Source organism: Rhinolophus sinicus, linkage group LG07, assembly GCF_036562045.2.
Source record: "Rhinolophus sinicus isolate RSC01 linkage group LG07, ASM3656204v1, whole genome shotgun sequence".
In the NCBI taxonomy this organism is placed as follows: domain Eukaryota; kingdom Metazoa; phylum Chordata; class Mammalia; order Chiroptera; family Rhinolophidae; genus Rhinolophus; species Rhinolophus sinicus.
Window position 1 is genome coordinate 70390252 of NC_133757.1, and position 24934 is coordinate 70415185.

General features: G+C 57.7%; 1 protein-coding gene across 1 annotated transcript; it reads left to right on the plus strand.

Moving 5' to 3' along the window:
* The first annotated feature begins 1759 nt into the window (after positions 1-1759).
* PIAS4 (protein inhibitor of activated STAT 4) lies at positions 1760-24356 on the plus strand. The gene is made up of 11 exons (XM_074337594.1): positions 1760-1886; positions 7196-7622; positions 14905-14989; positions 15782-15823; positions 16177-16267; positions 16688-16816; positions 16938-17043; positions 19172-19245; positions 19347-19507; positions 22108-22238; positions 22603-24356. Exons 1-11 carry the CDS (start codon positions 1860-1862, stop codon positions 22869-22871), a joined length of 1542 nt encoding a protein of 513 aa, XP_074193695.1. The 5' UTR covers positions 1760-1859; the 3' UTR covers positions 22872-24356.
* The last annotated feature ends 578 nt before the right edge of the window (positions 24357-24934 follow it).

The window sequence follows — 24934 nt, forward strand, 5'->3', positions numbered from 1 at the left end:
TCAAGGGTAGCTGGTCACTGAGTCCAGAGCTCAGGGGTAGGCAGGAGGCTGGAAGTGTTGATTTCTCAGTCACATTAGGGTTGCAGGAGATAGAACACATGTTGCAAAATTCCATTTATATGAAATGTGCAGAACAGGCAAATCCGTAGAGAGAGTGGACTCATGGTTGCCAGGGGCTGGGGGAGGGGGTTAGTGAGTGACTGATAACGGGGAAAGGGGTTTCTTTCTGGGGTGAAATGTTTTAAAATTAAAATGTGGTGATATCAAAACTCTTTATGTATTGTACACTTAAACTTCTTGGTTCTGTCCATTTCTCTCCATTCCCTCTGCCCTCCACCCCTTCAACCAGGTCCAGGACCCTATCATCACTTGCCTGGGTTACACAAATCCTATCTTACCATGTGTGCTGGTTAATTATATGTTTTCACTTGGCTGGACCATGGTGCCAGATATTTAGTCAAACATCATACTGGATGTTTCTGCAAAGATTTTTTTTTTTCATGAGATTGATATTTAAATCAGTGGACTGTTAAGTAAAACAGATTGCTCTCCATAATGTGGGTGGGCCTCATCCAATCAGTTGAAGGCCTTGACAGAACAAAAAGCCTGACTGACTTCTTTGAGCAAGAAGGAATTCTGTCAGCGGATGGCCTTCGGACTTGAACTGCAACTTCAGCTCTTCTCTGGGTCTGCATATTCAAGTGCTTATCTGTTTATACACTTGTGTCCTTGTAAAGTCACTTAACCACTCAGACCTCACTTATCTCATTGGTAAATTGGAACGTATAATAGTACTTATTTCATGGGATTGGCTGGCATGAGGGTGAAATAGCACATTAAGTGCTTAAAACAGTGCTTGACACTTAGTATTAGCTAGTATTATCACCATTATTGTTATTTCCTAGGGAAGTGGAATTGGTGGGCTAAAGGTTAATTGACATTCTTTTTCTAGAAGGCAATCAACCCAGCCATTTTCCACAATGGCTCCTTTAAATGGTCTCAGCTTCTCCTTTTCATTATTTAAAAAAGGAAAACTAATCACCTGGAACGGGTAGAAAGTTTGAGTTTCGCTGCCGGCGGGCACTGGGGAGCCACGGAAAGCTCTAAAGCTGGGGGAGGTCCCAGTTAGTGCAGATTCCAAAGGTTTCTTGGGGATGAGGAGGCGGGACTAGCGGGGGGGGGGGTCACCCGCAGAAGTGAGGAATAGTGGAGTTCCAGGGACTGGGGGAGAGAGTCCAGCACTTCACCGCCCGAAGCCAGACAGTGGGTGCAGATCCCGCTCCCCCTATGTCGCGCCAGGACCCGGATGTGCAGAGCGCGGAGCTCTCGGGCCGCTGAGGCTGCACCGCGCTGCGCTACAAGGCGCCGCATTGCACGTACTGGCGGCCACTGCTCTGGGGTAATCGTCTCTTCCCCAACACCGCCCATGGACCGCGTCCTTGCACGCACCTGTAGGCCTCCTTACATGGGAGGCCTTGGCACCTGGCTGCGTTGTGCTCACCATCTCCTAACCTTTCCTCCCGAGACAGGACCCAGCAACCACCCCAACTTGTGCGGGGCTCGTGCCCCTTTAAGAAGCCAGACGCCGCCAGGGCTGGGAATGGTTGCCGCGAGCGGGGAGGAGGGACGGGGCGGGGACGGGGGGGGGGGGGAAGGAGAGGGGCGGTGCCGGGTCGCCGATTGGCCGAGGCCCGGGCGGCGGCCACGCGCGCCTGCGCAGCGCGCAGCAGCGCGCGACGTCTGGCGGGGTGGGCGCGTGGGTGCTAATTGGCCGCGGCGGCGGCCCCGCCTACGAGTGGCGGGCGGTCACGTGACGCGACGGCTGGGGGCTCCCGGCGCGGGGGACGCTGGTGGCCAAGATGGCGGCGGAGCTGGTGGAGGCCAAAGTGAGTGAGCCGCGGCGGCGCCGGCCGGGGCGGGCGGGCGAGGGGGCGGGGGCCAGGCGGCCGGTCGAGGTCTGCGCCTTCCGCCCGGGGACCCACAGCGCAGCCCGCCCGCGGTTCGCCGCCCGGTCCCCTCGCCTGCCCCCGGGGCTCCGAGTGCGGGCGGGGGGCGGGGGGCGGGGAGGCCGGGGGCGGGGTCCTCAAACCTCACCCCAGTCTTTGCTCCGGAGATCGGCTCATGGAGTTGAGGCGGGGTTCCCCCACCAGCCTGAGCAGTTAGGGTCTGGATCTCCCTAAACACGGGCCGAGCCTCCCAGCTTGAGGCATAGTCCTCTCGGACAGTATGATGGGCTGGACGGTCGTCTCCTCCTCCCGAGCCGGGGTCTGTGCTCTTTGACCCGGGGGAGTGTCTTCGCCTCCCTGCCCACCATGGCTCAGAGAGCTGGCATCTGAGTCTCAGCCTCTCCGCCAGCAGGCCAGGCTGGGGTTGGCGACTCCCTGCTCAGAAGGGTTCCCTAACCCTTCTGCCACCGCTTCCACAATCCGGGGTGATGAACCAGGATCCTGAACCGCCCCCAAACATAGCGTGTCCTGTTGGGGTGTGTACCTCAGGCTGGAGTTAGGGGCCCCAGTTGGGCTCCCACGTTGGTCCCAGAGCCCCGCCCCCCCAGACGCCCTCTCTCTCCCCGAGTGAGCGCGATGTTAATTGAGCTTGCTCTGCTCCCTAGGATGGCGCCCTGACCCCTGTTCTCGGTCCACAGCCTTCCTAACTCCTTTCTCTCCGTATTGACCCCCTCAGGACAGCATCTGTGAGGCTTTGGACTCTGCTACTGGGGGCTCTAAACTCTACCCTTGCAGTTATCAGCCCTATTTCCCAACCTTAGCGGCTCCCCTATACTTCCAGTATAGCATGAGAAATCTAATTCTCAGATAAGGTGCCTACCCACACAGCCCCCAGAACCCCTACTTTAGGTCCATTTATGCACCCAGTTCTGGCTACTGAACCCGCACGCCCCTTCTGCTCTTCTCCTTTGTTGATCTTGGGAGGGTCCCAAGTGGTTCCAGGGTAGGTCTCTTTTTGTAGGGTAGCTCCTGTTGCTTCTCCCTATATTCCAGTTTGGGGTCCAGGTTCCACATCCCATAGATGCCATCCCCTCTCTTAGCTTGGGGCCCCTTTAACTCTCTTGGGACTGAGCTGGAGCATTCCCATCCCAGGGAGGTACCTTCTCACAGATACCTCCCAGGTCAGACTCCAGAACCCTTGCTTAGGCTAGACTAGGGTTCCCCCCTTCCTGCCTAAGAGGTTTACTTAAAGCCGATGATCCCAGGGAAGTGGGGACGTGGTTCTTTACAGAACCGGGGCACTGTCCCCTTCCCCGCTTCTGGTCTCTGCTCCCCAAGGTTCTGACCTGTAAATGTTTTCTTTCTCTGGCTCCTCCCTCTTCTTATGTCTCCCTTCCCTTACCGCTGGGACCTAAAATGCAGCCTTCTAGGTTCTGTGGTTATAGGACATTACCCTCCCTTCGCTCCAGAGTGCTCCCCCTGCCCCATACCTATACAACACACACTCGTGCCTTTCTCCAGGGTTTGGAGAAATTGAGACTTGCCTTAGAGATGTGGAAGTCTGGATTCTGCAAGCCCAAGGTGGCAGCCTGCAGGCCTAAAGTCCCTGGAGCCCTGAAATTTAAGCTCTTCCTGGGGCCATCAATGTGATTCTGGGTCCCCACCCCCACCCCTGCCAGAGGGTAGGGTCTGAAGTTTTTTTTATACCTTCCAGGGCCTTGAAATATGATCTGATGAACTCTACTTGACCCTCCGTTGGCTGCCCCCCTTACCCCCATTAAATAAAATGGACCCTTTTTCTTTTTTCAAATTCTCTAAAACGGGAGCCAAACTTCCTTTTAGGAGAGCTTGAGACTTAGCACCACTTGCTCCATCCCAGGGAGCCTTCTTTTTCCTTCAGTCTCTTGCTGTCACCACGGAGTGCTTGCCATGTAATTGAAATGTTCCTCTCTTTTAGGCGCTTTCCCACCCTCTCATATTAACAGCTGGAGATTTTCCTTTTGGGGTGCAAAGTGGCCTGATCTGGGGGGAAAATGAGGGGGGCTTGTTGATAAACCTGGAAAACTGAGACCCTTCACCGGAGGCCCCTGAGAAGGGTTGGGGAGGAGGGGTTGGCCGGTCAACTCCTGAGACACTGTGTAGCATTTGTAGCATCTCCTATTTCCTGGAGAGAGGGGCCTTAACTTTTCTCTGTGCTCATGCTGGAGGGAGGTTAATTAAGCTAAACTAAGCTCAGCTTCTCTATCCAAGTTGCTGCTTCTCGATCCCGGCTGATGTCTCTCCACTGGGCTCCCCACAAGCCTGGAGTTGCAGACTGTGGAAGCCGTTGGGGCCTGGTGCTGTTTATAAACACAGATCTGAGGGGTAGGCGGGTCAGGATGAAGCCTCGCAGCAGGAAGTGATCTGCCGAGCAAGTGCTTGGGGTTTCTTCCTGAGTGCTTGTGCCCCCCTCACCCCCCTTCCCCAGTGTCAAGGGCAGGCTCCTCGGTGGTGGCAGCTGCTGAGAAATCTGAGTCGTGAGCATATGGCAGCTTGAGGGGTGTGCCCCAGGATGCGGGTGTAGCAGCTTGGGCTGTCCAGCCTGGTGGACAGGTCTGGGCCTGGCAGGAGCAGGAGGCTCCCAGGGAGAGGATGATGTGTCGTGGTCAGACTCGGAAAGGCCAAGCCCACCTGCCTGTGTCTCCATGGCATGTAGTCAGCTTCCACATGACAGCGCCTCTCCCCTCACAGGCCTTGGGCCTCTTCCAGAAGAAACATCTTGTCTGCAAGCTTTTTTTCTCTGCTCAAGGTGGGAAGTCAGGCCGAGGGAGGTGAAGACTCCCTGTTTTTAAAGCATTCCAGACTCTCTGAGGGCTAGCACACTGCTTAGGTCCCTAGGCAGGGGGTGTGCTGGGGAGTGAGAGCCCTCCGGGCTCCCAGGCAGCTGGATGTGAGTGGAAGGAAATGCCCTTAGGAGCCCGATGGACCTGGGTCCAAATGCCAGCCCTGCTACTGACACACAGGTCGGCCTTGAGCCAGCCATTTCCCTCTCAGAGCCTCAGTTTTCTCACCTGCATAATGGGCACGGGTGTTTGTGAGATTGGTGACTGTGAAATGCCCTTGTGGTACTTGGCACATGGTAGACACTGCATGTCTGTAGTGCAGGAGTGGGAGGAAGTCCCTGCAGCTGGAAAAGGCTCCCCCTTGGGGTTTTGCAGGCAGTACTGGACAGTCCCTTCTGCCATCTACAGGAGCCTGGTGTTGCACAGCTAGAAGGAATCGTAGAGAGTATCCACCTTGCTCCCAAAATGCAGAGAGGCCTCACAGCGGGCCCGGGGTCATCTGGGACACCAGGGCAGAATTTGGATTTGAACCCAGGTCCTCCTGAGTCACAGGGCCGCTGTCAGACTCCACACCTCACCCTTAAACAGCCAGGAAACGGGAAACACCAGAACCTCCTGGCATTAAGGCTGCTACGTAAACCCTGGCAGGGTTCCCACCCACCTCCGACTGTCAGACTTTCTCAAGCTGAGTTGAAGTGATTTATTGGTTTCGTTGGGTGCTGTCCTGACCCACACTCGCCAGCTTTCCATTGCCACTCTTGTCACTTGCACTGTTTGTCCCCCATTTCCCCTGGAAGTGTCTTTCCCACCACATTTCATTCATCCCAGGCCAGCTCAGGGCTCAGCGTGGGTGGCCCCGAAACCCTGCTGGCCCATCCTTCAAGGATAACTTTGCTTATGAAGCACATTGGGGAGCCCTCACTCCCCTTGGTGTCCCAGAGTTTCACGGAAGGCAGGCCACCGCCAGTCAGCCCCAAAGAAAACACCGGGATCAACTGAGCTCTTGTGTGTGGTTTGATTTAGGTGGAGGGACCCTGCCAGACCTCATTCATCACTTTGCCACAGCTCAATTAACAGCCTCTCCAGCTGTCGGATTCCCAGAGCCTTCCCTTCAGACCCATGGTTCTTAATTGGGGCTGATCCTGTCCCCAGGGGGCATGGGGGGATGTCTGGGTGATGTTTGTGATTTTCACGACTGCGGTTTTGGGGTGCTCCTGACATCAGTGGGTGGGGGCCAGGGATGCTGCTCAGCCCCCCACAGTGCCCCAGACAGCCGCACAAAGGCTAATCCAGCCCCCATGTCCACAGTGCCCAGGTAGAGAAAGTCTGCTGGAATGGTCAGCGGGCATTTTGATGGCCTCCACAGTGCACAGCTCTAGGTCGATGCCAAGGGCGGTGTAGTAAAGAGGAACCACCCGGCGTCAGATGCAGCCTGGGTTTAAACGTTGGCTGTAACGTGGAGCTCACACCACCCAGACAGGCGTGTTTTAAGGGTCAGTTAAGTATATAATCACACGTCCAGCTCAGTTCCCGGCAGGTGATTTGTATTAAGTAAGTTGTGGCTACCATCTAGACCAGGGGTGTCCAAACTGTGGCCCGCGGGCCAACTGCGGTCCGCAATCCATTGTTAATTGGCCCGCAGCAAATTCCAAAAATATATTAAGTTTACTTAAATAAACCAGGTGAGGCAATACGTACTTCACCTCGAGTGAGTGGCCCGGCTGTTTGTGTATTTTACTGCATATGGCTGTTGTTAAAAAACGTTGAAAAAAGTTTGGATACCCCTGCTCTAGACCGAAGGGAAAACATGTCTGTGGCTGGCGTTGGTTGAGCACTCACTCTGCTTTACATGAGTTACTTCATCTGGTTCTTCCCATGTCCCGATGAGGTAGATCCTGTTATCCTCCCCGATGAAGAGACTGAGGGTCAGAGAGGCCATCGGTGTCCTCTGTTAGGGAGTGGCTGAAGTTGTGCATGGGTAAAGCAAGATTTCCAGTTCCTGCTCTGGGGATGCTTTCAGGCTTGAAGATGGGAAAATAGAACCTAAAATAGAAGGTGGGTGTGGGGGGGAGGTAGTCAGAGGAACTTTTGCTACGTTGGCGATGCGGAGGAAGGTTGCAGAAGGAGGAGGAGGAGGGCAGCCTGGCTGAGCTGGGAGGGGATTTCACACAAAAGGCGAGCCGGAAGTGGAGGTGGCACCAATCCCGGGCCAATGGGACTGGTGCTGAAGCTACATTCTCCTGGATTCCCCCCCCACCCCCACCCGCCAGCCAGAATGAAGCGGGCTTCAGGGTGGGACTGGGTGGTGGCTGATGGGGCCTCATTTCACTGTCCCCCCAGTCTGGGTCCAGGAAGCTTTAGGAAAGCTCCACACCCCATTGGCCACCTCTCCCTCTGAGCCCATGTGTCTGCGGTTGCTCTTCACAGAACATGGTGATGAGTTTCCGAGTCTCCGATCTTCAGATGCTCTTGGGTTTCGTTGGCCGAAGTAAGAGCGGACTTAAACACGAACTTGTCACCCGGGCCCTCCAGCTGGTCCAATTTGACTGTAGCCCTGAGCTGTTCAAGAAGATCAAGGAGCTCTACGAGACGCGTTACGCCAAGAAGAGCTCGGAGCCTGTCCCCCAGCCCCACCGGCCCCTGGACCCCCTGACTATGCACTCGACCTATGACCGGGCCGGCACGGTGCCCAGGACTCCTCTCACTGGCCCCAACATTGATTACCCCGTGCTCTATGGAAAGTACTTAAATGGACTTGGACGGTTGCCCGCCAAGACCCTCAAGCCGGAAGTGCGCCTCGTGAAGCTGCCCTTCTTTAACATGCTGGATGAGCTGCTGAAGCCCACTGAGCTGGGTGAGTGCCGCCTTCCCCAGGGCCCCACCTTCCACGTTTTCCTCCTGCCTACGGCTGGCCATGCGACTGACCCGGAGCACTTTCTGGGGAGCAGCAAGGTCCCAGGGGTAGCAGAGGTCTTATCCCCCCCAGAAACGACAGGGGCTACCTTTGGGTCTTTAGCTTAATGACCTGGTGCCGTGTAATAAATTGCCCCCAATTCCAGCAGCTTAAAGCAACCGAGGGGCTCAGTTTCCAAGGATTACAACTCTGGAATGGCCTAGCTGGGTGGTTGTGACTCAGGCTCCTTCATAAGGTCATAGTCAAGGTGTCAGCCGGGGCTCATCTGAAGTCTGGACTGGGGCTGGAGGGGCTATTTACGCATGTGGTTGCTGGCTGTTGGCCAGAAACCCCAGTTCTTACCACGTGGGCCCCATAGACTACTTGAGTGTTCTCAGTGTGGCAGCCTGGCTCACTTCCCCTGGAACCAGTGACTCGGGTGGGGTGGAAGCCTTGGGCCTTTTTATAACCTGAGCTTGGAAGTGGCATATCTTTGCTTCCGCCATAATCCACTGGTTACACAGACCATCTTTGGCACAGTGTGGCTGGACCACCAGGAAAGGGGTTTACGGGGGGGCTACCTGAGAGGCTGGCTATTATGCTCACTCCCTGGGACAAAGGCCTAGAAGTTGGATCTCACCTTCCCTCATCCCCGCACCCCCCACCCTCCGCCAAAAGGCTCTCTTTCTAGTCGGCGGCCCTCAAGAGTAACCTTCGGCAGCGGGTTCCGGCCAGTCCACATGGGCCACTGGACAGGGCTGGAGGGGATAATGCCAGGGCCCTGTGGCTCCTCTCTGTGCTCGTTGTTCTGTCCCCCATGTTGAGGGAGTGCCTGCTGTGTGACGGGCCTGTGTAGTCCTTGGGTCCTCCCGGAAGCCTTGATGACGGGGCTGGGGGTGGGTGGCGGCCTGGTGGCAGCCTCAGATGGTGCCCAAGCTCAGGCTAGGGAAGGCTGAGCAGCCCCGGCTTCCTGGGCCTCCAGGGCTCTAAGTGGAAGGCCACAGGCCTCTTGTCCCTGAGCTCCTGGAGACCCCTCCCGTTGTCTCCCTGTCACTTAAATCTCCCTTCCGCCATTCATTCATTCAGTTTATTCTTTCACTCACTCACTCGCTCACTCATTTCACAGTATGTATTCGAGCACCTGCTGGGTGGGAGCCCCAGACCCCAGGACCCAGCAGAGAGCAGCCAAAGCCCCGCACCGCCCTGTGGAGGTTTCCTTCTCAGGGTGCCCAGCCACCTGCATCCCATCATCCGCATCTCCTGCTCAACGCCCCCCCAACCCCCCTCCCCCGACACACACACATTTTTACCCAGCCCCTGCTGCACACTGGGCTCAGGCCCTGGTCAGGAATTGGTCCCTGCGTGCTGTGGCAGATGTCACGGTCCCTCCACACCCCCGCCCATCATGCCCCTGGCTGCGCTGTTCACTCCCTCCCATCCTGCTGACCCGCGTCCTGCCTTGCTCAGCCAGGGGGCCCCTCTCTGCATGCAGACTTCAGCTTGTGCCTCGTGCCAGCCACCCCCCTTTGTCCTGCCTTAGGTGGGGGAAGAAGAGTGGGGATACAGCTGCCTCTCTCCTTCTACCTATAGCCCTTGGGCTTTGTGAAGTCGGGCCGGAGGGGCTGTGATTCTAGGGGAGGCTGCAGGAGATGAGGAAGGAGTCGCTAGCGCCAGGCCTGACTCCCCATGGCACGAGCAGTTGTTTCTTGCCGGCCCCCAGGTGGGGAGCGCGTTGGCCCAGCAGCAGTCGTGGGGTTGACCTGGCAGTACTGGAGACCCTAGGCCCCTTCCTGAGTTCCTCCAGGATGACTTCCTGTCTCTGCTCCCCCAACCTCTTTCCAGATACTGGAACCCATCTCCCCCCACACCACTGGGTTCTCCAGGAGGCTTTGGGTGGGAGGGGCCCCAGGACTGGCTGGCTCACTGGTTCTGAAGGTCAAGCTGATGTTTCAGAGTCCAGAATGATCTTCGTAATAGGGAGGCCAAGTTTTCACTGGGAAGCCACAGGGCAGGCTTGTCACTGGGCGGGGGACAGGGCTGGAGGTGACTTTGAACTCAGATCCGGCGGGTGGCCTCCCCTCCCCTGCCTGGACCATGGGTTTCCTTCCTGCATGGTGAGTGTGCAGTCGCTTCCACCCCACAATGCATCGCTTTGCCCAGAGCCCCCAGGGACCCCGGTCACCTGATCTCCGGGAGTCTGCTCCCCTGTCTACACCAGGAATTACTCTGCTGGCGGCTTAAAACAAAGAGGCCAACCCCGCCCTGCCCCCGCTCCCATCCACTTGTCACCCTTGTTCCAGGGTGTACCCCTTCTCTGGGACTCCTATTCTTTTGGGGACCCCTGAGGGCTGCCCGGCTTTCTAGGGAAAGGCCTTACCAAACACAGGCCCTGACCCTGAAGCTGTCTGGGCCGCTGTGTTCCAGGACCAGCAGTTCTGTCTGCCTACCTTGAACCCTGGGTGCCTTCTCATGTGAATTCTGTGAATTCTGCCACCCTGGCCTTGCCCAAGAGCCACGTCAGGAGGCTGTGGCTTGGCCAGCTTCCCTTTCCCCCTTGCCATGACCGGCCGACCATACCGAGGCCCAGACACTCTGGTCTGTTCCCCCAGAAGAGCTGCCGGCTGGCTCTGGGATGGAGCCTGCTCCAGGAGGACAGGAGACATAAATCACACGGAGTGGAGTGTCGGGTGGGGGAGGGGAGGGGAATAATAGAGCCACAGACCAGAGCTGGAAGGACCCTAGGAGACAGATGATCTGCTCTGGCGGCGTGGGGGCTGCCACCCAGAAAGGTCAGAAAACTGGCCCAAGGTCATACAGAATCCCGAGGAAGAGGCTCCGGGGCCCCATGCCCAGCCACCTTCCCAATGCTGAACTCTCCCTGCACCGTGGGTGCCTGTACCCCTGCGGGGAGACACCTGTTCTCAACCACACAAAGGTTCTGGGCCCCAGGCCTCCTTTCTGCGTGAGGAACCTGGCCATGCTTCCCTTCCCAGCCAGGATGGGGGCTGGCAGTCAGGCATGCCCGGACCAGGGGCACTGGCTTCCAGACTGCAGCAGAGTTCAGTGGGGCCAGGAATATGAGCCTGGGACAGGCTGCTTGAGCTTGGGGCTCACTGGGCATCTTATGGCCTGATGGTCCTCCAGCTCAGCCACGTGGGGTGTCAGTGGCCAGAGTCCGACTAGGGAGGCCCAGGCCTCCTCGTCAGTGTTGGAGGAGTGGCCATCATGAGACTTGTGGGCGGAAGGAAGGAAACAGGTTGACCTGGTGCAGGGCTGCTTCGAGAGGCTTCCCAGCATCCTGTGGTCAGTGCCTTGTGGTGTGGGGTCACTCAGCCTGCCCCCACTGCTGCCCTGGGTCTTGACAACTCCAGAAACCTCCCCCCCCACACACACTTCTCCACATGCTTCCTAGAGGTGGTCAGCTCCGAGGGGGTTGAGAGCTGCTGGTCTAGTGCCTGCCACGTTGTTCAGGGCACACAGATGTCCTTCATTCAGTCTCTGAACGCTTTGGCTGGCATTGCCTGAGCAACAAGCAAGGTAGTAGGATCCCTGGCCTGGCACATTTTGCCAGGAAGCTGCACTGGAGGTGATTAAACAGTGCCAGGTGAGGAATACTCTGATCGGAGAATGCAGGTTTTTAGGGAGGCTTGTCAGTACCAGGAACCCCTTATTATGCATTTGTGGGGAGGTTGCAGTCAGGAAAGCTTCTTGGAGGCGGCATTCCCATCCAGACCTGAGGGGTGAGAAGCAATAAACTGGACAAAGAAGAGGGAGAGAGGGAGTGTGTTCTAGCCAGAGGCTGAGCAGTGAGAGAGGACTTGTGAATGGAGGCCATTGTAACCAGAGTGTGGTGTGGCATGGGGGAGGGAGGGAGGGAGGGAGGGAGGGAGGGAGAGCAGAGGCCAGAAAATATGGGAAGATTGAGTGGGGACTGACTGGACTGTCCTGAGGCTTTGGAGCAGCTGAAGGTCCATGAGCTTTTCCAGGTCTTGTTTTCTCAAGTGTGTTCTGAGGCAGGTGTGATCCCTCAGGTACAGTAGCCTGCTGTTGCCCCGCCAGGTGTGGTACATACCCCGGCCCATCCCGTGCCCTGGGAGCCCAGATAGTCATAGGGCATCCCGAGTCTCAGGCTGCCAGCAGACAGGCTCAGGCCAGGGGGAAGGGAGAGCAGTCCCATCCAATGGACTTTTTCATAGTAACGTTTCTTTTCATTTAAACCGTTGTAAAATCACGTGTTCATCATAGAAGACATAGGGTAATAGCTGAGAAACCAGCTGTGCCCGCCTCTCCCCACGGCCCCGCCAGCAGTTTGGGCTTGTTGTTTCCGCCTTTGTTTTCTGGTGGTGCCATCCTACAGAGACGGGGCTGTACCTGACTGCTGTTTTATCATCCCCTCCTCCCCAGCTTCTTGTGAGCACCTGCTCAGGTCCTTAAACGTTCTTTGCTGGTGGCAGTTTGCAAGGTTGCCTGGCAGCTCGGGATGGAGATGGGTATGCAGGCCCTGTTTGTCGGGCAGTGTCTCTGATCTAGCTCGGACTGGTCCCCAGAATTCCCGCTCCCTGGAGGACCCTGGAGCAGGGGCTTCCCTGCCTTTAGTCCCGAGGGGCTTGGAGGCTCAGGTGTGGATGGGTGTACACGGGGGCTGGGAGAGCCGTGCATCCATGGGCCACCCAGCTTACAGCATTGCAGGTGACAACAGAAGTACTTTTTGGTTATGTTGGTGTCTGTAACAACCTAAAAACACCGGGACATTGCATTGATTCTTAGGAGGTAAAGTTTTGGAAAAGAAATGGAATAGGAAAAGAGGTGGGGAGCATCAGAATTGCTGGGGTGGGGGGAATAGTTTTTAAATAAAGATGCTCAGGGAAGGCTTATCATTTTGATGGCATTGGCACAGGCTTAAAAGATACCAGGGCGGTAGAGTTCCTTGGGGGAGGAATGTTCCGGAAGAGGGGGTGGCACATGCAAAGGCCCCAAAGCAGGATGCACTTGGTAGGTGGAGAGCATGATGTGGAGGCCAGGATGGCTGCTGTGGAATGAAGGCCACAGGAATGGGGACAGAGCGTCCCCTGAGGCTGGATTCGGCAGACGGTGAGCCCTGGGAGCCTAGAGACCAGCAGATCTGTGTACTGACCACATGGGCTGTGGGAGAGGGGACGGCATTAGGTGCCAACAGAATTGGCCAAGGGCAAATATACGGTGATAGAAGGAGAACTGGCTGGGTGGTGAGCACATAGTGTGAGATACAGATAACGTATTACAGAATTGTACACCTGAAACGTGTGTAACTTTACTAACAATTATCACCCCAATAAACTTTAATTAAAAAAAAAAAAAGAGTTGGCCTGTGGAGTGGATAGAGGTGGGTTCCACAAGAGTCATGGATGCTGCTCACGTCCCAGCCCTGAACAGCTGAAGGTGGAACTGGCGAAGGCCCAGGTGTAGGAGACCCCCACCCCCAATGGTATGGGTGTGCCTTTTCCCAGCTGAGGTGGCAGCTCGCCTCCCGGCCACCTGGCTTCCTGGAGGACCCGTCAGCTCCCCTGGGCCGATGCCAGCGGAGGATGGCAATGGGAAGTGCATCTCCTCCCCGCGGCTGCCTTGCCTAGAAAGAGGAGCCCTCCAGGGGACGGACCCTCGCTTTTGGGCCCACACCTGCTTGCCTGCCTTTCTAGCACTGTTTCTGCTGGCAGTGGGAAGCTCTGGAGCAACCTGCTGCAGTCCCTTCCCCTGCTGCCCGGAGGACAATGTGGGGTGGGGGGGCTGGTATCTTTGACCTCCCACCCAGCTGATACCGTGAGGCCCCTTCTCCCCATAAATAATTGTTCCCAGGCTCTTTGGGCAGGTCTGGGTGTGTCTGCAGGTGGCCTGTGAGCCTTCCTGTCCCCAGTTAGGTGGCCCTCCTCAGGGGCCCAGCCAGGACTCTGCAGGGACTGACGAGCTGGGTCCTCAGCAAACAAGCATGAATCGGCAGTAGCGAGGCGATCACAGCAGCCACCTTACTGAGCACCAGCAACAGACCTGGCTGCACACCCCAAAAAGTGGGTTCTGTGCACAGAAGGCACCCAGGCTTGGGCCAGGATGAGGGTACGTGGGCCCTCAAAGCTGGGGTACAAACCCAGGCAGTCTTGCTTCTGAGCCAGAAGTGGTTTTGAATTCAAGTCTCATTTTCTTATTAAATAGGTTAGCTGTTGTGGAGGTTTGAAATTCAGAAGGTTCTAAGGCAGGGGTTGGCCAACTTGGGTGGGGACCAACCCCCACTGACGGCCTGTTCTAAACTAAGTTTTACTGGTGTGTGGCCACACCCATCTGCGCACTTACCGTCTCTGATATAAGGCAGAGGTCCCATCAAGGCAGAGACCATGTCTCCCAACCACTCTGAGGCTGCGACTGTGGCCAATTCTCGCACCCCGTCCCGCAGAGTCCTTTGTACAGATAAGCAAAAGTGCACTTGCACAGACCCCCTCTCTCCACTTAGTTGCACAAGTAGCAGCGTGTTAAACACACTAGTCTGCACCTGCTGTTTTCACTTAACCAAAACAGCTTGCAAATCACTCCTTATCAGAACACAAGGAGCTTTTCGTTCTTAATGATCTGTTTCCACAGTTACATAGTATTCTTTTGTGCAGGGTCCTGGAGCATATCTTAACCAGACTACAGTGGTGGGCATTAGGTGGTAACGGTCTTTCTGCTGATCGAAAGCGTTCTGAGTAGAATATGCTCATGGGCGTTCGTCAGCCTGTATGTGTGCGCATGTCTGCACTGATGGGCACATACTCACCGGATGCCCCAGAACAGCTGTGCGAGGTGGGGACGGAGTTCTGGCTGGTGTGTTACAGACCTGGAGAAGGCAGGCTAGCCTGAGGGCATGCAGCCTCCCTGTGCTGCATCCTCCCCGCCCAGTACAGCTCCTCTCCCCTGGCTGAGCAGTTCTGTCTTCCTGAATCAACACCTGAACCACACAGGAATGAGAAGGCTACTGCTCTAAGAGTTGCCCTCAGTGCGGGGGCGGGGGGGTGGTATTGGGGGGGGGTGAGTGGTTAGTGTTCCCTGAACCACAGGCTCAGAAGGGGCGGTTCCTCTCTTACTCTCATCCCTGGTGGCTCCACCTGGGTGGCACTCAGCCTCCCATTTTCTGCTTCCCAACCTGTAGAGGGCTGGCTGGGCAGTTAAAATGACCATGACCATGGTCAGTGCCCTCGCCGGGAAGCAGACGTGACCCTGACCCCATGTTTGTCTTCAGTTCCACAGAATAACGAGAAGCTTCAGGAGAGCCCGTGCATCTTTGCGTTGACGCCCAGACAGGTGGAGCTGATCCGGAACTCCAGGTGCGCTGGGTGCCACCCTCTGCTGACCTCCATGGCCAGGCGGTGGGTGGGTGCGGGGCCAACCGCCTAGGAGAGCCTTCAGCCAGATCCAGTGCAGACCCCGCACTTGGCAGTGGCACCCCCACCTCTACCCCGCACAGTCTGAGCACTCACCACTTTTGACCTGCAGCCCCGAGAGGGGGCCGTGTTCCCCTTTAACAGGGTCTGTGCGCCTTAGCACTGTAGACATCAGGGCTGGGCCATTCTTTGTGGGAGGCTGTCCTGGGCACTGGGGGGTGTTGGGCAGTATTCCTGGTCCCCAACCTCTCAGTGCCAGGAGCACCCCTAGTTGTGACAAGTACAGATGTCCCCAGACGTGGCTAGTGTCCCCTGGGGCAGAGTCGCCAGGGTGGGGACACTGGGCTGTGCCCAGGTCTCTGACTCTACTCTCTGAGGCCCTCCATGTCTGGGTGAAACAGCAGTTAACCCCTGGAGCAGCCGCTTATTGTGGCACTTGGCACATGCCAGCCCTGCACCTATCAGCTCACTTAATGTCCACACCAAACCCCCACTGTCCGCAGAAGGGAGGTCATTGGCCCCAGCCACCAAGTAAATGGCAGGAGAGAATGTTCTTGGTGGCACCTAGTGGCCTTCGGTTGCCGAGCAAGGTAGCAGGTTCGGCTGGCTGGCCGGCCCCGGACCAGAGAGACGAGTGTCACCCTGGCTGAAGCGTCTGCGTGGCGTGCTGGGTGCGCTTTTTCCACCGCATTGATATCCCTTCCTTTCCTTCCCCGTGGTTCCCTTGGCGCACAGAGAACTGCAGCCTGGGGTGAAGGCCGTGCAGGTTGTGCTAAGGTAAGCCCAGGTGTGCCTGGACCCCATGGGGCTCTTTGGCTCCTCCTCCCACCCTGAGTGGCTATAGCCCTGCCATACCCCACCCCAAGGGCGTCACAGGCCCCTCCCTTCTGACAGCCCCTCTCAGGTTCCCAGCTATAGGTGGACTGCCCCCCCCCTTCTTTTTGCTGGCTGTCTTTGGCTGTGGACGTACTATGTCCATCCCCACTAGGGCCAGACACCAGGTCCCTGAGGCCCCCATGTACAGCCCAGCATTGGCCAGAAATGACCAGAAATGGCCTTGGTCTGTCCTCCCTGGCCCGCCCAGGGGCTCCTCTACTGCCTGTGGCCCACGGTCCCCATTGTCATTGCAGAATCTGCTACTCAGACACCAGCGGCCCTCAGGAGGACCAGTACCCACCCAACATCGCTGTGAAGGTCAACCACAGCTACTGTTCGGTCCCGGTGAGCAGGGTTCCCAGGCAGCTCTGGACCTGCTTTGGGGGGGGGTGCGGTTCCAGTGAGCAGGGTCCCCAGGCAGCTCTGCATCTGCTTGGGGGGTGCGGTCCCGGTGAGCAGGGTCCCTAGGCAGCTCTGCATCTGCTTGGGGGGTGCGGTCCCGGTGAGCAGGGTCCCTGGGCAGCTCTGCATCTGCTTGGGGGGTGCGGACCCGGTGAGCAGGGTCCCTGGGCAGCTCTGCATCTGCTTGGGGGGTGCGGACCCGGTGAGCAGGGTCCCTAGGCAGCTCTGCATCTGCTTGGGGGGTGCGGACCCGGTGAGCAGGGTCCCCGGGCAGCTCTGCATCTGCTTGGGGTGGTGTGGGACGTGGAGGGAGGAGCAGAGACACGGCTCAGCTGCAGTGGCTGAGCCGCTCTCTGCTCCCAGGGTTACTACCCCTCGAATAAGCCTGGAGTGGAGCCCAAGAGGCCCTGCCGCCCCATCAACCTCACCCACCTCATGTACCTGTCCTCGGCCACCAACCGCATCACTGTCACCTGGGGGAACTATGGCAAGGTGAGTGGGGCGGTGCTGCCTGCTTGCCCGCCGTGCTCGCCATGCTGCCCGCTCCCCAGCTCTGCTCACCCTGCCCAGCCCCTGCCGGGCCCTGACACCTCTCCGCCCCCTCTGCCCCCAGAGTTACTCGGTGGCCTTGTACTTGGTGCGGCAGCTGACCTCCTCAGAGCTGCTGCAGAGGTTGAAAACCATCGGGGTCAAGCATCCGGAGCTGTGCAAGGCGCTGGGTGAGCACTGTGGGGCCTTCCCTGGACTTCCAGGGTCGGTGCCGGTTCTCACTGCTGAGCCGCCTCTGCTGGGGGCTTGTCGCCTGTGGGGGGACACCCACACGGAGCCTGGCAGCTTGAGGCACTCTCTAGGGGATGCTAATGGAGCGGGGAGCCAGAGGCGGGGCGCTCGAGGTGCGCTCACAGACCTGAGCGTGCTGCGAGTCCGGCAGGGGGTGCTGAGCATGTGGGGCTTGTTTGGAGCCTCGTAGAGGCTGCTCGGAGGGGAAGACCCCAGGTGATGGATGAGTGTTCTAGGCAGAGGCTTCTGGCTGCTGTGCAGGGAATGGGACAGGGGCACGGAGTGTGGGAGCAGAGGGCAGATTCATGGTTGGAGGCTCGTGGGTGATGGATGACAACGGTCTGACCAGAAATGGTGAGGCGGTTCATTTTTTTTTATATATATACTTTTTAACAGTCAAAAAAGGGAGAGGGGGGACATAGAGCATTAAAACACACCACCAAGACTGGCAGGCAGAGCCAGTCGTCTCTTCCTGTGTCCTCGCACCAGGGCCATGCAGCTGTTGCTCAGGAATTCCTCTACTTGGCTGCTGTGTGGCCTTGGGCAAGTCGATGGCTCTCTCTGGTCATTGGGAGGCTCTCATGGGGTGACTGCTACCTCTGTGTGACTAGTGGGACACCGAGTGGCCGAGTTAGGGCTCTGGTGACCGAAGGGCCTCGGCCTGTGTGCCGCGCCCCACTGCCTCTCTTCTTCTTCAAAGAGCCCTTTCTTCACCACCACCACTCCCCCCCCGCCCCCCCGCCACCTGCCTGTCTCCCTGTAGAGACAATGGCCAACTTGACCAGAGTGTTTGTTGACCAGGGCCAGGGCTCATCCAGGCACCAGCAGCCCACAGGGTGGGGGCAGGGCACGTGGAGGCCTGGCCTGACCCCTCAGTGGTGAGCCAGGGGCCCTGCAGTACTGTGAGCTACAGGGGTGTATGTGCCAGCCAGGGCCCCTGCTGGGGCAGGTGGCCAGGTTTCCTCTCTGAAGGGAGCCCCTGCCTTCCTTTCCCCAGCCAGCCCCCGGTTGGGCAGCGTGACCACTGGGACTTCTGGTGACAACCTGAAAGTCCTGTTCTTTGTCTCACTGGAACCCCTCCTGTTGCACACGCCTTGTTTCTGTTGGGAGGAGCCAGGTCTTGCTTCAAAACCCAGTGCACACCACATCCATTCTTTTTGATGGGCCATGGCTTCTGAGTCCTTCATTAGCACTTGTTAGCTAGAGAGGGGAGCCATGGGGTGGAAATTCATACTAAGAAGTGAATGGCTAGGGTGGGGACAAACCTGCATGCTTACCCTCAACGCCAGCCCATTGGGAAAAGAAAGGAGGCTTCCTGGAGGAAGGGATGCAGGAGTCATGGGGGGGGCAGTTCCGGCTCCAAGCAGGGTGGCCTCCACTCTGCAGGGCCCAGGGTCAGTTTCTCCTGAGGGGTTTAACTGCCTGAACCCCTGAGCTGTGTCTGCCAGTCTCCCTGCCTTCAACAAAACAATGTATGGGAACCCGGAAGGAGGGAGAGTGAGCGCCCCCTGCAGGCCGTCCCAGGGCTGCGCTGGGTGCATTTCCTTCCAGACTTTCTTCCAGCGTTGCGTTCAGTTGAGAAGGAAGCCTTGCGTGTTGTGAGCAAGTTCCCATGTTGCAGGTGGCTTTGTGGTAGGCACCTGCCGCCTTATCTTTATTAAGAAGTAACACTTGATTGTGTAAGGGGAGCCATACTGGTGGGTTTGCTCCTTCCCTTGCAGGGTTTGTGGTGGGAGTGTTGGTGCTTCCTCGTGGGGACTGTCTCAGAGCAGGGCTTTGCCTCACTCCCCGCCGAAGCTTTGGGGTAGTTTTCATCAGAATTAACGGCACATTGACTAGCCCTGTTGGCAGCCGTGTGTTTCCTGGATGTTTCCAAAAAGTCCTGTGGGTTGGGAAAAGCCCCTGCAGGATGGGCTTTTTGGGGGGTTGGCCCGCCTACTGGGTGTGTCCAGGTTATTGTCAGAAATGCCTGTGGCCACTGCCCAGGGCTTTCTCCCAGGCGGGTGGTGAAGAAAACCCGCCTCAGTGCAGCCCTGCAGCACCTCTCTTCTCCCCACTTCTCCACAGTCAAAGAGAAGCTGCGCCTGGACCCCGACAGTGAGATTGCCACCACCGGCGTGCGGGTCTCCCTCATCTGCCCAGTGAGTTGGTGTGCCAGCCCCCCCTCACTTTCGCAGTAGTGGGGTCCCCCTGGGGTGGGCAGCACCGGGCCAGAGGCCTGCTCACACCCTCTCCCCCGCAGCTGGTGAAGATGCGGCTGTCGGTGCCCTGCCGGGCGGAGACCTGTGCCCACCTGCAGTGCTTCGACGCCGTCTTCTACCTCCAGATGAATGAGAAGAAGCCCACCTGGCTGTGCCCGGTGTGCGACAAGCCAGCCCCATACGACCAGCTGATCATTGATGGGTGAGTGGCCGGGACACGGGGACCGCACTGCCTTCCGGGCTGCGCTGGGCTCCGCCTCTCACCTCTCTTGGCCTCTGTGGGATGAGCAGCAGAGCCATGCAACTTCCAGGCCTCTGTGCCTGTGGCAGCTCTGAAAATCCAGGTGACAACCAGGCAGATGTCTCTGTAGGACTTCTCAGGGCCTTTGCTGTGTGGGCGGCCTAGGAAGGTCACTGCTCCTGTGTTACCTTATGTTCTTAGTCTGTTCTTTCCCACATAACACGGGGACCTGAGAACCCCCAGCCTCGAGGCCGTTGCACAATTCAGGGTGTTACTTCCTCAGTAGCATTCAGCACAACCTTAATGATGCCCTCCGTGTGGAAAGGTGAAAAGTACACAGGTGTCCCCCAAATTCTGCTCATGTCCCACTTCTCCCTTTCTAGGTGGCACTGATGTGTGGCCAGGCTGTCCTCTGGCCTAACCAGCAGGCCCTCCCCACGCCCCGGGACAAGGGGAAAAAGGCCGTTCTCCCCAAAAGGGAAACTTTGCTCAGGTCTTAGGTTTCCAGAAACCGAGCCCAGCACCTGACTGAGCAGCTCCTGCCAGGCGCCAGCCACACCCACTTGTGTCCCCAGAGCTGGGCGGGGGCAGGGAGAGGCAGTGGCCCAGGCAGGAGCTGGTGTGCAGGTGGCCACCTCTGGACCCCCCAGCCCTTGAAGGCCGAGTCGCGCAGCCTGGGGGGGGGGGTGCACGGTGAGGACAGGAACGGCCCCCGGCCTACAGGCTGGGTGCAGATTTGTTCCCACGCTCCAGTGAGCGTCTCTGGTCACCGTGCTCAGGGTCTTGCCAAGCCCTCCCTCCCCACTGTATCAGGAGGTGGGCCTTGATTGTCCCCACCTAACAGATGAGGAAACTGAGGCTCAGAGAGGACAGCTGCCTGCCCTGGGACCTTCCCTCCAATCCCTCAGGTAGCCAGGCCAGGACTTAAACCCAGGTCTGGCCAACTTTGAACCTGGGTGCCCTCCCTGGAGGGGCCGAGCCACAGCCCCCTACGCTTTCCAGCCTCGGGGTGGCGTGAAGAGGCCCCTGGGGCTGGGCATGAGGGCTGGGCCTGAATGGCCGCTCTGTTCCCAGCCTGGCAGCTGTGCTGCCCAGCGCCAGCCTCCCCTCACCCCTCCCCACCCCAATAGGCCTAGAGTGGGTCACTCAGTCTCAAGTGGTGGTAACTCTGAGAGCGCCAGGGACAAATGGGGATGGGGACGGGGACGGTGGCTCTACCCCACACAGACCACGATCCCAGCAAACCCATGGGGCCTGGATGTAGCGAGGCAGACTTGCTGGAGGAAGTGTGCTTTGATTTGTACATTTATTTCTCAAGGCTCTGCCACCTTGTCCCAGGCCCTGAGCTGGGTCATCCACAGATCTGTAAAAGGACTGTGTCCCAGACCATACCTTCAGGGAACTCCCACCTGAACATGATGGGGGAGGGGGACTGAGCCAGACCCATATATTCTATTGCTCAGGCTCCACCTGGAGGAGGAAGAGGAGCTGTAAAGTGGGGCTTTGGAGGGTGAGTAGGAGTTTCCAGATAGAGACATGCATTGCAGTCAAAGCTGTGTTCACACCAGGGTGACCCTGGGGTGGTGGGCTGTGAGCATGGCAATGGAGGGGAGGCCTTAGGGTGAGGGCCCATCAGCCCCAGAAGGTGTCTTGGGCAAGACAGCCTCCGTTCTGTGTGACTGTGACCAAAGTGGTCAAAGTGACCTGCAGGCAGGTCCAGCTTTGACACTGAACAAATGCTGAGGGCCATGGTGGCCCCATCGCTACTGCAGCATGTGTGTTCCCTATACCAGGCGTGGCCTGGCCTGGGCATTAGTTGTTCCTCAGGTCTTCCCAGCTGCTGGAGATGGTGGGTGCTGTGCCACCTCATCCTACAATGGGGAGACCGAGGCCCGTGGTCAGGAAGTGGCAGGGGGCAGGACTGGAACCCAGGCCTGCTACTGCCTGGCCTTGTGGCCTCAGGGAGCTCACTCCACCTCCCTGAGCTCAATTCTTCCATTTCTAAAATGGGCCTGGCTGGCAGTACCTCAGTAGAATGGTGCCAGGGCCAGAACACGCCTCATGGGGCCTGGCTTGCCACAGGCGTGCTCTGGGAGATGCTGTTGTCTGTATGGGAGTTAGCAGGCCCCACTTCTCCCTATTCTACCCCAGAGCCTTTTGGGGGCTTTGAGCAGCATGCACCTGCCCTTGAGCCTCAGTTTCCTCATCTGTAAAAATGGGGGCAGCACAGAATCGGGCTGGATAGGCAGGACTGTCTTTCGGCCCCCCAAGACCTGTGCTCTCGAGCCGTTGGAGGGAGGGCTGTCACTGTGCCATGAGTGGGCAAGTGCAGGTCCTCACAGCAACTTGGCAGACCCTCCTGGGGGCCATGTGTGCAGGCCGCATACAGCAGAGACCGGGCCACCCCCTTCCAGGTCCTCAGGTCACCAGGCCCTGGCTGGTGCTGTCCTGAAGCCACTTTTACCAAGAAGGGAGTGACTTAGTGATCATCCTGTTGGAGTCCAAGGGAGCAGGGAGGGGAGCTTGCCTAGGAATCAGCCCCCCTGCTCCCCCCACCCCAGGCTCCTCTCCAAGATCCTGAGTGAGTGTGAGGACGCCGATGAGATTGAGTACCTGGTGGATGGCTCGTGGTGCCCGATCCGTGCCGAGAAGGAGCGCAGCTGCAGCCCCCAGTGCCCTATCCTCGTGCTTGGTGAGTCCCCACCCAGGCCCCCAACTGCCCCATGGTTTGCCCCAATCCGTTCTGGCAGCTTGGCAATTTCTGAGTTTGACTCTGTCCTGCTGTGTGGCATTATTATCTGAAACACAGCCATCCCGGCGGAGCCGATCCGCCCCCCCCCCCCCCAGTGGGGTAGGCTGGGCCTCAAGACTGCGCTAGAGGCAGCATGTAGTTATTGAGTGCCTGCTGTGTGCAGGGCCCTGCATAGGATGCCCCCCAGCATCAGGGGGCCTATGCACTACCAGGCAGACGTGACGTCTCCGGGTTGCCCCTGCCACCTCGATTTACCCCCTCTGGGCCAGCAGCCTTCCTGAGCATCTGTCCCTGTCACCCTCAGGTACCTCAGACACCAATGGGCTCCTATCCACCCCTAATGTCAATGGCGGCAGTAGCAGTGTGCTTGGGGGCTCCGGCGGCGGGGGCGGCACGGTGGGCAGTGTTGAAAATGGGAAGCCAGGAGCTGACGTGGTGGACCTCACGCTGGACAGCTCTTCATCGTCGGAAGAAGAGGATGAGGAGGAGGAAGACGAAGAGGATGAGGATGACGAGGGCCCCCGGCCCAAGCGCCGCTGCCCCTTCCAAAAGGGCCTGGTGTCGGCCTGCTGACCACTTGCTGCCACCCACCGGCCAGACACTCGACTTTCCTGGTGCTCACCACGCGGAGGGGCGCAGGCGGGCCTAGGGGTGCAGAGGGAGGAGTGATTTTTCTTTTTGTTTTTATTGTTCATATGGTTTTTCCACCCCTTTTCCTGGCTCCTGGCACCTGTACCTCTGGACTCTCCTATCGGAGGATTAAAAAGTAAAATGACAAAAAAAAAAAAAAGGGTACAAAAAAAGAAAATTGAAACAAACAAAAAATCAGACTCAAAAAAAAGCGAGGCAAGCCACCCACCCACACAGCTGCTTCTCCCGCCAGAGTCGAAGCCCTGAAGAGGGGTGGGCGCGACCCAGGACACTGCCCCCTCCCCGACGCCCCGCCTCTTCCGATGACCATTCCAGCTGGTGCAGAGGGACCTGGGGTTGGTGGGGGTGGCAGGGAGGACTGACCCACAGGCTCCCTGGTGGCAGCCATGACTTGGACATTCGTCTGTTCTTTTGCTTTTCTTCTCTTTTGCGAACGTGTCCTCTCGCCCAGAGACCCTGGAGCGTGCCGCTGAGCAGCGAGCATTTTAGCCAAGAAGCCATGGAGTGGGTTGGGGCAGGGAGGGGGGCGGTGGGGGGGGGGCGCAGCAGTCGGTCTGGGTGTGGGCGGGCTGGGGCGGGTTTAGCCACAGATGTGTTGTATTTTTTGAAAGTGCAATAACTTGGTATTTTGAAGACCCAGCATGTGGCCAGGACCCCCAGCGGCAGGTGGGGTCCCAGGGTGCTGCACCGTGTGGCGTGGGGGCGTTCTCAGTTTTCTAGCCAGCTACCTCGGTAACTCCAATTCAGGTTAACTTCCCTACGGAACAGCGCAGATGTCCACAGGTGCCACCACCACTGGGAGGGCGGCCACCTCCGAGGGGCAGCAGGGATTTCACCCCCTCCTCTTGATTTGAGGTGGTTCCTTCTCCCTCTTCTTGCTCTTGGGTTTCCCGACGGGTACGAGGCCTGCCCGGCACCCCTCCCCTGGGAGCCTCACTCTCGTCTTCCAACAGGACTGGGCTGGGGACAGCCCTTAAGCTGCCCCCTTGGCCTCGGAGGTCCAGCAGCCATGGAGGCTCCACAGCCACCCCAGATGCCTCCAGGGACTCGCAGCTGGGTGCCCAGCCCTCCAGAGGCCACGCTTGCTTCTCCAGACCACCTCTGCCCGCCGTTCTGTCTTGCTTTTTTTCTTCCCCGTCCTTCCCCCCCCCCTCCCCACAGCTCCAGAATAATTTTCCTTTGTATAAACAGAACTCTCGTTAGTCAGGAAGCAATATCGTTTCAGGTCTAAAGACTAAAGGGACATAAATCTGGTTGAGGGCAAATTCAGTTTTACTGTATAAACTTGGTTGCGCAGTCCGGCACCCCTCCATCTGCACTGGCAGCTGAGGGCCGCTGTTTTCTAATATTTGTATTCTAATTTAATTGTTTTTAAAAAACGCAAATAAAATGGTCAAGGTGAAGCCACTAAGGCGTCAGCTTCTCTGTATGTCAGGGTGTCAGCTGGAGGTGAGGGGACCAAAGGACCAGTACTTTGCCCTATCCACAGTTCTCTTTCCCTTTTGTTGTGTGACATTCAGGATTCAAAAGTTGCTGCATTTAGTCAAATGAGGAAGATTTAACTTTAAACTGCCGGGCCCAGTGTCCATCTGCTGGGCTACACGAGGCCTTCATTTCCTAAAAAGATGCTCAATACCAGGTCACCATGGAAATGCAAATCACCACCACTAGGAGGGCTAGAATCCAAGACAGTGAGTGACAGGGGCTGGCAAGGGTGGGGAGAAGCTGGGACCCTCCTGCACACCGGGTGGGAATGGAAGATGGGCAGCTGCTGTGGAAGCAGTCTGGCAGTTTCAAACAGTTAAGCATGGAGTTACCACGTGACCCGCAATTCCACTCTAGGTATCTCCCCCGAGGGAAATGAAAACCTACGTTCACATGAAATATTCATGTACAAATATTCACAGCAGTGTTACAATAGCCAAAGTGGGAACAGGCCCAGTGTCCATCAACTGAAGAATGTATAGAACGAGGTTCATCCATGC

What these genes read in the sequence shown, in the direction of transcription:
- PIAS4 (XM_074337594.1), top strand. Translation starts at nt 1,860, where the DNA reads ATGGCGGCGGAGCTGGTGGAGGCCAAA. An exon ending in GCCGTGCAGGTTGTGCTAAG is followed by an intron (nt 15,824 to 16,176) that starts GTAAGCCCAGGT and finishes TTGTCATTGCAG; the next exon opens with AATCTGCTACTCAGACACCA. An exon ending in GGGTCTCCCTCATCTGCCCA is followed by an intron (nt 19,246 to 19,346) that starts GTGAGTTGGTGT and finishes TCTCCCCCGCAG; the next exon opens with CTGGTGAAGATGCGGCTGTC.